Genomic DNA, 12,700 nt, shown 5'->3' with positions numbered 1-12,700 from the left:
ATAGCAAATAGTTGTTTGCTGCTATATTAATGCTCTGGATATCATATATAGCACCTTTTAAGTCTTTAGAAAACAAGTATAACTATTTAGAATGGTACTGAAAAGAGTATCCATAGGTTAATGTATTAGATTTTGGTATTCAAGTGTTGCACCTGAGCAAATACAAACCAGCAAAAAAAACATCTGCAATGCATTTCTTGTATTTTTTAGTGATTCTGCCCAGTGCCTGTAAACCTGCATAATGGATGAGGAGGGAACATGGTGATTGTCAAATAAATACTGTAAAAATATGTGCATATGAATAAGACTGACAGTCCACAGCCACATAGCAGCTCTATGGGACTTCAGGAACAGCTGTACTTTGATCGCAATGCTAACACTAGCCTGGTAGCCCAATGGCAATGTTAACATTCTGATGTTTTGCAGGTGAAATGTTTACCATGTTCATCATCCTAGTTTAGCGTGTTAGCATGCTAACATTTGAGAATTCATTAAACACAAAGTACAAGTAAGGCTGATGGGAATTTCATTCGTTTTGAAGGTATTTGGTCTAGGGTTACCCTCGACCAAAGAAAATCTTACAAGACTAACACTCATACGATTCTGTTGACTAATTGATTAGTTGATTTAATCGACAGTTCTGTAAAACTGAGTCTCTCCACAATGAATCACACAAAAGCACCACTTTAAATCTTGTGTTTACCAGAGATGTTTCTTGGAAATAAGTCATTCATCATGAAGAAAGCATTAAAAATTACTATTTAACTAAAGAAATCTTAGTCAACAAAGATAAAACGACCAATTAGTTGACGAATCGACTAAGAGGGGGCAGCCCTGATTTGGTCATAAACCAAAGTATTGGAGAAATAAAAAGTTGGATCTGATGATAGCGCTAGAGCAAAAATTAAATTTAAGTTACTACAATTTATCCCAACGGTGACATGTACTGAAATTCATCCAACATTTCCACAACCCAACAGATATTTTACTCAAAGCCACAAACATGAACAGAACTGTGTCATATGATGACAAAAGTAACAACAAAGTGTTTTAATAACACACGTTGTGGGAACCAGACTTTTATATGGGGCAGTGTAGACATTAAGTTAAAGGTCACAGATATTGTACAATAGTTCAAACAGACAGAGTGACACGTACCATACAGGCAGTAAAACCTCCACGTCCATACAGAGATAGCTACTAGTTGAACTTTCACCTACTTCCTATCTCAGCCTGTGACTCAGACGAACACCTGAGACCTCACCGCGACAGGCTGACTCAGGATACTGTACATGGAGTACACAGAGATGAGGCCAAAACGTTCTTTTCTTATCACTTTTATTACCTTAAAAGGCTTTAAAAGTTTGACCATAACCAGCACCTCCTTATCAGTGCAGTTCAGTGTTACGTGCACAAAGGGTTAAAGAGCAGTGGGTTTATAGCAGCTGCTTTACATTATAGCGCTTATTCTGATCTCATCAGTTACATATTAATGAGGCATGATGTTACACATCTGTAGGTCTAGTGCCAATCATGATTCATAATTATTACAGCATTGTTTGTTTTTATGTTATAGGGCACTATTGTTTCATTGTTAGACCATACTTTTAACGGAGAGCAGTAAATTTACTTCCACCAAAGACGTTATTTCACTTCAGTCAATTTGTTACCAATTCAATTCAATCAAATTACTTTTACTTCACTTGATTCCTTTATTCGTATGGAAATGCAGACTTCACACTGAAACGTCTTTCTAAATAAAACCCATTCACGTTAAAAAGCTTTGTTTACAGGCCTGCAGGGCCGGAAATGAGAGCACGCTTGTGGAAAAAGTTCATTTTCACAATTGTCATGCTTTCAGGAATAACTGCTTCCTGCCTGGACCGTACACAAAGAAACCCAAGTTAGAAACAACATAACAGAGTTATAAAGGCAGTGACAACGAGACACATAAATAACACAAAGGCACCTCTTGTTGCCAGGACACACTTTAACAAGAGTTTTGACCCTGGCGCTCATCCTGCTCTGTATTTAGCAGCTGTTTTCCTACGCTGTGCTGACATCTATTGGACTCACTTTGTTACTGCAACGGTTATACATGCTGGGAAATTGATGCACATTGACAATCATGTACAGTATTATGGGAGGTTTTCTTTAATCTGCTGCTGTGAAAAAGATAACACATAATGTCAAATAGACCTACTTATGTTGGAATTAGTTGAAATAAAAATAATTACTAAAATCCGTCTTAAAGTTGCTGATAACCTCTGATAGATCTGTTGATTCTTCTGGGATATTGTTAAAGTTTAGTTGTGTCTTTATAACGGCTTTTCAGGACTATCTTGTGAGTTGTAATCTGTATTTGCTACAGGCAATTCTGTATTTAAGTACCTTTTTAAGTTTTACATTTGCTTTTAGGCCCATTTAGAAGTTCCTAATATAATACATAACTAAAGTGCTTTGTAAGATTTCCTGATGTTTAATATTTAAAGGTGCAGTGTGTAGGATCTGGCAGCATCTAGCAGTGAGGTTGCAAATTGCAACCAACTGAAACTCCTCCTGTGTGGCAAGCGTGTAGGAGAACTACGGTGGCTGACGCGAAAACACGAATGGCCGTATCTAGAACCAGTGTTTGGTTTGTCCGTTCTGGGCTACTGTAGAAACATGGCAGCCAGCTCCGTGTGTAGATATAAATGGCTCATTCTCAAGAGTGATTTATGCTTGCCCCGAGGGTCGGGAGTGTACACTCCGCCAAAGTGACATCACACCATCAGACACGGTCCTTCGCAAGGGGGTTCTGTGAGGCAAGTTTTCCTCCCGTCCGTGCACATTCAAATTTTTCTAACTCCACGGACGCGGATGGGCGGTGAAAATGGAGAACTTTGAGGAGCTTTGTGAATGTCGGTTCACTACGAGGAGAAACCTGCATGGAGTATGAAATATCCAAACGTTTCCTTGTCATGATATTACGTCAGCTGCGATCATCCTTGCAGAAAGCATAACCAAAGCTTCAGGTAACGTAAACACACCGATTGGTATTTTCAGGTGATTATACACTAAAGAGATCATACATCATAGATCCCCCTGATTGTTGAACACTGGTCCTTTAATAAAGATCCCCTTCCGACATGTCTTAAGACACATTTAAATACTTTTTTCCGCAAAAAATGTAATTACAAATTATTAAAATTGCATCTGCTCCCGGTTGGCACGGTGGTGCAGGGGTTCGCACTGTCACCTCACAGCAAGAGGGTCGCAGGGTGCACCCTGGACAGGTGTACCCTGGACACAAGATGTCTCCCACTTCCCTGAAAAGTTCATTCTCAGTGTGTGTGTGCACCGGAGGATATCCACATACATTTTGGAGTGGAGAGGATCTTTAATACAATACAGAATACAATAATAGACCGTACGATACGCAAGTTTGTAGACTTTATCCAACTGAAGGGATCACAGCTGTTGGTGCATCAAATGGTTAAACTTTGATGCACTACATCAACAATATGCATTAACAATTGAAAAGAAACACATTTGATCAAGGAAGGATCAATATAAAGACACAACAAAGCGTTATGTTCCCTATTGCACACTATCCACCATGACTAATAAATGACTTTTCCATTTTTCTACCTCTGCGTCTCCACATCTCTCTGTCTGTCTCCCCCCTGTCTCTCTTCCTCTCTGTCTCTATGCTATTAGCTCAGGGAGCAATGCCCCAACTGGACAGCAGGTGTGCTCTTTAGCACTGCAGCACACAAGCCACTGCAGTGCTGCTACCATGTCTGTGTGTGTAAGTGTGTGTGTATGCGTCAGGCGAGCCTGCCAGCTTGGCCACTGCTGCTCCTGCCACTCCGCTGAAGGAGAGGGGGGGAGAGAGAGAGAGGACGCTGGAGGAGAGGAGGGAGAAAGAGAGAAAGGGGGACAGAGAGGGGAGAGAGTCCAGGCCCAAATAAAGCCATGGGGGCCGGGGCTGGGCTGGGCCCCTCTTTGCTATAAATACGCTGGCCGTCTGGAGGTTCGGGTTTGGTGGCTGGGGCTTGGGACCGGCGACCACTACTGCTGCTGCAGCCTTCCTCAAGAGAGTCTCCTCCGTACACTCATCATCATCCTCATCAACCTCCTCCTGGTCGGTGTTCTGGGCTGCCAAGATGCCTCGCGTGGACTCAGACCTCAAGCTGGACTTTAAGGATGTCCTCTTCAGACCCAAGAGGAGCAGCCTGAAGAGTCGCTCAGAGGTCGGTGCTGTTAATTAGTCAATTCCCAGATAGTCTGATAGTCAATTAACAATCACACCGGGATATTTCTCAGGAGGAATGTAATGTGTTTACTGCTACATTCAGGAAGTACACTTACGCTTACGCCTCTATGGTGGGTGACGCAATAGAGACATGTTAACTATTTATACATGGGGGGTGAATGGTAGAAGGGGGGGCAGCATTTTGGGGCCTACGAGCAACAACAGCAATGACGTTAATTAACCCCATAGTCTTGAACGAATGTCTCACTAAAGCTGAAAAGTGCACTCTCACTGTGATTCTATATGTGTGCATCTCCTTGTTGTCTTGTCTTGTGTAAGCCAGTAGGTGTACACTGCCTTTGGGGAGCAAAAAAAGCTAACCTGAATGTGCATGTAACAGCGGAGTGACCTTCTTAAAGGTGACAGAACACAAGGCTATAGCCTGCGGCAGACTGAGGCTATAAACTGTCTACATGCAGAGAAAACAACAAAAGAAAAAGAGGAGAGTCAGAGATAAAAAAAATAAAAAGATTTTGATCAGAATGGATTCAGTCATTGTCATTTTAAGTTGGTATAACAGGCCACAGTGTGTCTATAGCCCCCACTGATTTGGCACTCTGGGACAACACAACCTTCTCCTTGTTGTTATTTTATACTCGTGACTTCCTCAACTTCGCTATGTGTCACTAGATCAGGGATTGGTACCGACCCAAGATCACGATATTGACGTGGTGTGGCACTAGATCTGGGGTGGGAGTTGGCGTCTGACGGGGTGGCAAGCAACATGAGACACAGGAGACTTCTCAGAAAACCTGTTTAAAAATAGTCCGGTATGTTACAGTCAACCAGAGCACACAGATAACATACACTGATGCAGATAACAGCACAGAGAATACCCTGCACTTGAGCACGCACTGATGTGTACTGAGTGTGGTAAAAGCCAGTTCTATATTTTGTCAATAGTCTAAACAAGATGACTTGCAGCATGCCAACATACTGCAGCCAAATCTAATGGCCCATGCACTCCAAAGCATCCATGTGACTGCTCTTGTTTGAATTATTGCTGCATTTAGCAGGAGCAGAAATCCACCTGTCAAAGCTAAGCGAACCAGACATCCACTGAGTTGTTTGGAGGAGGAAAGGGTATGTGAGCATCATGGAAGATAAACTGCACCAATAACAAGAAACCACATGGTAAGATGGTCGGTAATGCACCACCACTGAGGAGAAACGTGCCTTCAATCTGGACTTTATCAAGTTTTTCTTGCAGATGCTGATGTGAGTTATTAACAGAAACACCTGCAACACACCAATAAATAGAAGATGACAGCAAATGCACTGTATTTAAGTCTTTCAAATTGTATGGCTGCACATCTGTATCAACGTGGCCAGATGTTTTGAGATTATAACTCCAAAACCTCTGTCTATAAAAGATCATTCATTAGTGTGTTTTCACAATTTTTTTTTAACTTTAATCACTTTGAGGGGGGTTTGATGCAAAAATTGCAAAGATTATACAGATTTTATCAACAATAAAAATCAGATATGTCCAGAGCTAACAAAAATGGCATCGCACAAATCCTAAAAATGCTTTATAACTGAGACAACTGGATCCATGTGTCATATTTATTCATGACTTACTGGCGATTAGACTGGGAAATCCTGCTGAGTCATTCTGCTGTATTAAAAAATAAGAGTCCTGTATTGATTTGCTGCAGCAAGACAATGCTTATGCACGACCGGACGCTCCTCCCTTCTTATCCATACTTCTCTTTATCCTGCCATTATGAGTTATTGCCTCATTTTTGCTGTGCCTCTGAAAATTATTCCTCTGTGAAGGTTATGGCAAACACTTTGTGCTGTTAGCCTATTTCCACAGCTGAAGTAGTTTTACATAATAAATGTCTTGGCTCTACTCAACAAAAGCTTTCAGAACTGCAAAATCTGTTGTCAACACGTAAGGTCGTCCCGACCGAGGGCGCCGTCGCAGAAACGTAGCGAAACACTTTCCATTATAAAAGTCTTTAAGGATAATGTACGGGATAATGCACAGCAAGCTGGTCATTGTTGTGAAATAAACCCCAGACAGGGCGATGCAGCACCCTGACAGTCTCGCATCGCCCTGTCTGGGGTTTATTTCACAACAATGACCCGATAGCTGTGCATTATCCCACTTATTACACGGCTTAAGAAATCAATAATTTTACACAAAAACGGACCGCCAGAGTCCGAGATCAGAGCTGCGTCCATAGCAACGGTCAGTTATAAAGAAATAACAGACCGTTATTTCTTTATAACGGTCCCTTAAGGGGTTTATTTCACAACCATCACCAGCTAGCTGTACATTATCCCGCTTATTACACGGCTACTTACTTAAGAAATCAATAATTTTACACAAAAATGGTCCGCCAGAGTCCGAGATCAGAACTCCATAGCAACGGTCTGTTATAAAGAAATAACAGACCGTAGAACGCTGTGATTGACCAATCAGAATCGAGTATTTAACAAAGCCGCGTAATAAGATTTAAGCTTCTTAATACAATATCCTTTCTCTAAATGACTTCTACAACAAGACTATGTAACTTTTGCAAAGTAACACACACTGTGGCTACAAGTGACATTTCCAAGATACTGGTAAATGCTAAAATGTAATCTGTCAGGGGAAAGTCAATCTACTGACTCAGTAATTTCCGTTAGCTAAATATATCTTGTTTGCTTACATTGACCAGCATTAGCCACCTGAATGTATTATCTTGAGCAAGGGTGCGTTTTATTGCTTGTGAATTTCATTTGTAAGAAGAAAAATGTTACTTCCTCTTTGTGACTCACTTTAAAAGGAACATATGTGTGTAAACTCCACTCATACTGAGTAGCTAACAGTTCAGTGGTTAAGTCATGTTAACTCATTGGAATAAATACATATAATAATATATAATATAATATAATAATAGCACGTTTTTGGAAGGAATCAAAGCTATGACTTGCATCATCAGTACAGATCTACTTTCCTGTAAAGGGAGCAGCTAGTATGTCACAATGGGCCTTGCTTGGTTCATGTAGCTGATCACATTACAGCTAAGCTAACCACTGGATCTAAATGATTCAGTGCATCCCCGTTAAGACTCGGAACATGAGCCACATGAGCTGCTCCTATTTTCAAGCAAATCTGCAATGTCAGCTTTAAAAAAAAAAAATGAATCTGTCGCATATAACACTTCCCTAGTGGGCTATGATTAATGTTCATGAAACTGTAGTCTCACAACTACTCGTGTCTCCCCACCCCCCCCCCTCAGGTGGACCTTCAGAGGACCTTCACATTCCGCAACTCCAAACAGACCTACACCGGCATCCCCATCATCGCTGCCAACATGGACACCACAGGGACCTTTGAGATGGCACAGGTCCTCAGCAAAGTGAGTTAACACAACTGAATGTATGAAAGATAAATAAACAGCATCACTGTGTTTGTCTCTGTGTGGGCCTGCCAAAAATCTCTACGCATCATTCCACTGAGATTTCTTTGTTGACATAGAATCAGGAAACAAACAGAAAAACAGGATGCTATGGGGGGCCTTGGGGAAAACGTGAATTAGCAACTCTGTCCTAGAAGCAGTTAGACATCTGCTGGCTTTGTGGGATGATATTCGTTTTGTTATGCAACATCAAAAATCAACATGATGTCATTTTTATATAAAAAGTTATGAACTGATCGCTTCACTGCTCAGCCTGACAACATATTGTTTTCTTGCATGTACTGTAAATGGCCAGAAGAAATCAATTTTCTTGCGTTAGAAACAAAACTACAGATGGGGAACCATGATGGATATAATATCACAAATGAATAACAAAAATGGGAATGTGGATTTTTAAGTGTTATAGAGGACCTATTATGCTTTTGTGGTTTTTCCCTTTCCTTTAGTGCGTTATATATTTTTTTGTGCATGTAAAAGGTCTGCAAAGTTACAATCCCAAAGCCTTTTCTTCCGTAACGTGGTGATGTCACCAAGTAACACATTTGCATAATACCTGCCTAGCAGCTAGTTTGGCACGCCCTCAAACAAAGCGAGTTAGAGCAGAGCTTGAGCGGAGTCTGAAGAGTTTGGTTTGGTTGACCAAATCACAACAGAGTGGGCCAGCTGACCAATCAGAGCAGACTTTTCTGGAGGGGGAGGAGCTCAAACAGAGCGTTTCAGAGAGAGGTTGAAAAGAGGTGCTGCAGTACAGCCGGTATGAGAAAAGTACAGCACTTTTTTAACATTAAAGCATGTAAACATGTTCTAGAAGAAACCCAAAATACAAGTATGCACCTGAAAATAAGCATAATAGGTCCTCTTTAAATCATTTCTAAATTCCATCTCTTGTCTCCCTGTCTTTCTTTTCTTTCTCTGTAGCACACCCTCTTCACAGCCATTCATAAACACTACACTGTAGAGGAATGGAAGAACTTTGCAGCTAAGCATCCAGAATGCGTTGAGGTAATATCACCCATATTTGCCCATTTTTTAAGTAGGTCATTTCTCATTAGCAAGACGAACATAATTACACACATTTTTATTCATAAGGGTTTCCCCCCCTAAAAGGAAATTGTGACCTTTCTCCCCCAGCATGTAGCCGCCAGCTCAGGCATGGGCGTTGCCGATCTGGAGAAGCTGTGTGCCATTTTGGAAGCCGTCCCGGCCCTCAAGTACATCTGTCTGGATGTGGCCAACGGCTACTCCGAGTACTTTGTGGAGTTTGTCAAGACGGTCAGAGAAAAGTTTCCCAAGCACACCATCATGGTAAGAGAGAAGGTTCATCATGTTGGCTGGCAGTTATGGGATGTATTGTAAAATTGCGTCTCTGGTTGCTAATGCAGTCTGGCTTTGCAGGCCGGTAACGTGGTCACAGGGGAGATGGTGGAGGAGCTCATCCTCTCCGGCGCTGACATCATCAAAGTGGGCATCGGGCCAGGTGGGTGGGTACGACTGTCTGAGTGTGACTGCAAATAGTCTGAGGAGGGTGCTCCCTCTAAATCAACACAAAACTGTACAGGCCTCACATGCAAATACAGACACAACGGAGATGCACACACATCACATTAGTGTTCTAGACTCGTAAAGTGCCTCTTACTGTACAGGCCTTGATTTGAGTTACAACTCGATTGTTATAAATAGAGTAAAATGTGGTTTTATTATCAGTAGCCTTTGCTTATGCAGCAGAACTGGTTTCAGCAAACCATTATAAAATGATAACTTTAACGAGAATAAAGAGCTCTAGTGACAATAATTTTATTCTGCTAAGGTTTGCTAAATCTCCTTAAGACGCTTATATTAAATGACTTCTTCAGATCATCTGGTGCTGTCTTCTGTCTCCAGCCTGTAGAATAGCCACCTGAACTGACAGCACCAGTATTACAGAAACTTCTTAACTTGCAGATCCTATCTTAACTGTTTTGTAACCATGGTAATTAGACTTAGGAGCTGATTTAGGAAAAAAGTACAGATGAACAGTTCCTAAGTCAATGTTCCTATCCTAACTTAAGATAGGAAAATTGTGTTACACAAGCATCCTAACTTCCCAAAATCTTAATTAAACTCTCCTAACTTTAGGATAACCATTAAGCTGTCCTAACTTTCACTTTTCCACCACTTTTCTTCTGCTTTTTGGACAAAAGAGCTGCCTTCCTCTTCGTATCAATTGTCAGTGTACTTATTTTCTTTTTGATAGCATCACTGGATGTCGGATACGGCAGAGACTGTGTCTGCTATCTTAGCCCTTTTTTCTCCTGAGTTATTATTGTTGTAAATTTCCCAAAAAGAACATCTTTGGATTTCTCTACAGATGTTACCGACACCTCTAACTCATCTGCCTTGAAGTTAATTGCCCGTCGTTGTTTTTGCTCTCTTTCTCTTCTTTTATTTGTTTCAATGTATGTTTCAGTATGTTTCAATGTGAAAAACAACGGTTACAAAGTTGTTTAGCTCGATGAGATGAGAAAAGTGGCATCGGTTTCTGGGTGACAGACATAAAAGTTAATAAGCAATGTTGGATTGAGTTTAAGATTTCCTATATTGAGATAAGATAGGATTCCTACGGTTAGTTAGGATTAGAGTCTTCCTATCTTAACTTAAGATTTAAGATTGGAAGTTTCTTTAATATGGCCCCAGATCTGAAAGACAACATGTTCCTGTAACTACAGCAGTAATTAAACTCAAACGGGGATAGTTGCATATCGATGGACTTCTCTAACGTGTTCGCTGCAAACTGTGTGTTTCAGGGTCTGTGTGCACGACAAGGATCAAGACAGGAGTGGGCTACCCACAGCTCAGTGCTGTAATAGAGTGTGCAGACTCAGCCCATGGACTCAAAGGACACATTATCTCTGTAAGTCCCACATCACGGCACAAACAAATAACGAGGGACAGCCCGAGTTGCTGAAGTCGTCAGTATTATTAAGTATACTGTATTGGTCAAAGCGATCTCATTCTGCTGGTGGAGAGAAGTTACTCAGTTCCTGTCTGTGTGGACTGGAAGCCGTGCAGGGTTGATGGGCATCAGTCCAACAAAAATGTTAATTAACTAAGTTGGGCGAACGGCCATCCTTAAAAAAGGTTAGAAAAGGGGCCTGTCATGGATGCATTGGACTTGGAAAATATACTTCATATATAGAGGTATACTTAGTTTACATTTGGTTATTTTTTCAACGTACAGGACTGGGTGCGAACAAACATTATCCAAGGACCCTAACATAATGTAGATCAACACAATAGCCTGAGTAATAATTGTCATTACAGATAAAAAGTGACTCAGAGGTTTATTTGCTGAAGCACAATGACAGAAGTGATTGCACTTATTTTAGTTTGTTTTTTTTGCTTTTAAATTTAACATGAGTCAACACAATATGCTGTTGCATAAAGGTTTTAACAGTTCCTAATGTTGATAATAATAATACTGGGTTGCAGCCACTAGAGGGCATCCTCAGTCTTCCAAGGCTGGTAGAATAACAACGAAAACTTTGACTGACATGTATACTGTGCTTTTTTTCTGTTCAGGACGGTGGCTGCAGTTGCCCAGGAGATGTAGCTAAGGCCTTTGGTAAGTATTCAACCCACAATTCATGTTCTTTTCATACTTAAATTAGTCACATATAGGTTCATGTATGACTGTGCTGTACTGTTCTCTACAAATCTAACCACAGGACATCTCTGCCTTTGCTCCCCAGGTGCAGGGGCTGACTTTGTAATGATGGGAGGAATGCTCGCAGGGCACGACCAGTGCACCGGAGAGGTCATCGAGAAGAACGGCAAGAAATACAAACTCTTCTACGGCATGAGCTCCGACACGGCCATGAAGAAATATGTGGGTGGAGTTGCTGAGTACAGGTGAGAGGGCCCGAGAATTTGGTTCCATCAGTGGTGGCAATCAATCTGCTTCCTATTCTCCTTGATATGTCTTCTGATATGTTATTCCTTATTCCTACTTTCTCCTCTCTGCTTTCAGGGCGTCTGAGGGAAGGACGGTGGAGGTTCCCTATAGAGGAGACGTGGAGAACACCATCCGTGACGTGCTGGGGGGCCTCCGCTCCACCTGCACCTACGTGGGCGCCGCTAAGCTCAAAGAGCTGAGCAGGAGAACCACCTTCATTCGCGTCACACAACAGTCTAGCCAAATGTTCACTGCATAGGGGGCTGCACACACGTCCGCACACGTACACACAGGTTGCATAATAATATGCATTGTGCATGTATTATGCAGAGTTTAAACGTGCAATAGTAGGACACACCAACACTTCTACATCACCTGTTTCACTCAGGAAATCTGTTGTTCAGAAAGCTTCCTGCAGGTTGTGATTAAAAGAAACTCAAAAGTTTGACTTGAATTCTTCTCTCACAGCAATCAACTTAATCTTACAGCGAGCGTGTTTACATTCTTGCAGACACAACAACATGCTACTGAATGTACCAGATTTCAGAATGTGATCTATGAGAAACACATCGCATGTAAACACACTCAGCAGGAGGAGGCTGATACTCGTGCTAAGATCAGTTGGGGAAACTATTCTGCTCAACTACACTGTATGTTGGAATGAAAATCAATATGCAAGAACCAGAGATGTCACCCCTTTAACTGTCACTGGAGAAATCACAGCGCAATAAACTGCATGCAGGAACCCTCTGCTAACTTCCTCAGTGGTGTCGATCATTCTGTGAACTTAATGAGGGACAACATAATAGTTTATCTATCGTAAGTGTCTGTCTGCATGTATTCTGGGTGTGTCAGGAAGATTGAGCCAGCTGAACACGATGACCTCTCTTTATGTATCCCAAACATTAATTTACTCTGCTGTCTGTGCATATAAAACAGTCACGTTTAAGTCCTCCTCATTGATTCCACTGTGCCTGACGTGTTAAAATCAAGGGCGTCTTGTGGCTTCTATACTGCATCCAAGCTCTTGTACTTTAAGCAAGGAACTTCAGGGAAAAG

At 41.5% G+C, this 12,700-nt stretch overlaps 1 protein-coding gene across 2 annotated transcripts; it reads left to right on the top strand.

Annotated features, from left to right (window-relative positions):
* Positions 1 to 3,788: 3,788 nt before the first annotated feature.
* Positions 3,789 to 12,402, top strand: gmpr (guanosine monophosphate reductase). 2 transcript variants are annotated; one of them, XM_074613193.1, is made up of 10 exons: positions 4,097 to 4,235; positions 5,311 to 5,431; positions 7,531 to 7,650; positions 8,629 to 8,712; positions 8,842 to 9,015; positions 9,106 to 9,187; positions 10,494 to 10,600; positions 11,269 to 11,311; positions 11,439 to 11,598; positions 11,717 to 12,402. In XM_074613193.1, the coding sequence occupies exons 2-10, from the start codon at positions 5,429 to 5,431 to the stop codon at positions 11,898 to 11,900; spliced, it is 957 nt and encodes a 318-aa protein (XP_074469294.1). In that variant the 5' UTR covers positions 4,097 to 4,235; positions 5,311 to 5,428; the 3' UTR covers positions 11,901 to 12,402. The 2 variants fall into 2 exon arrangements, with proteins under 2 accessions (XP_074469293.1, XP_074469294.1); XM_074613192.1 differs by lacking the exon at positions 5,311 to 5,431 and having other exon boundaries at positions 3,789 to 4,235.
* Positions 12,403 to 12,700: the final 298 nt, after the last annotated feature.

This window comes from Sebastes fasciatus, chromosome 17 (genome assembly GCF_043250625.1).
Source record: "Sebastes fasciatus isolate fSebFas1 chromosome 17, fSebFas1.pri, whole genome shotgun sequence".
Lineage (NCBI taxonomy): Eukaryota > Metazoa > Chordata > Actinopteri > Perciformes > Sebastidae > Sebastes > Sebastes fasciatus.
This window is presented reverse-complemented; position numbering and strand designations above follow the sequence as displayed.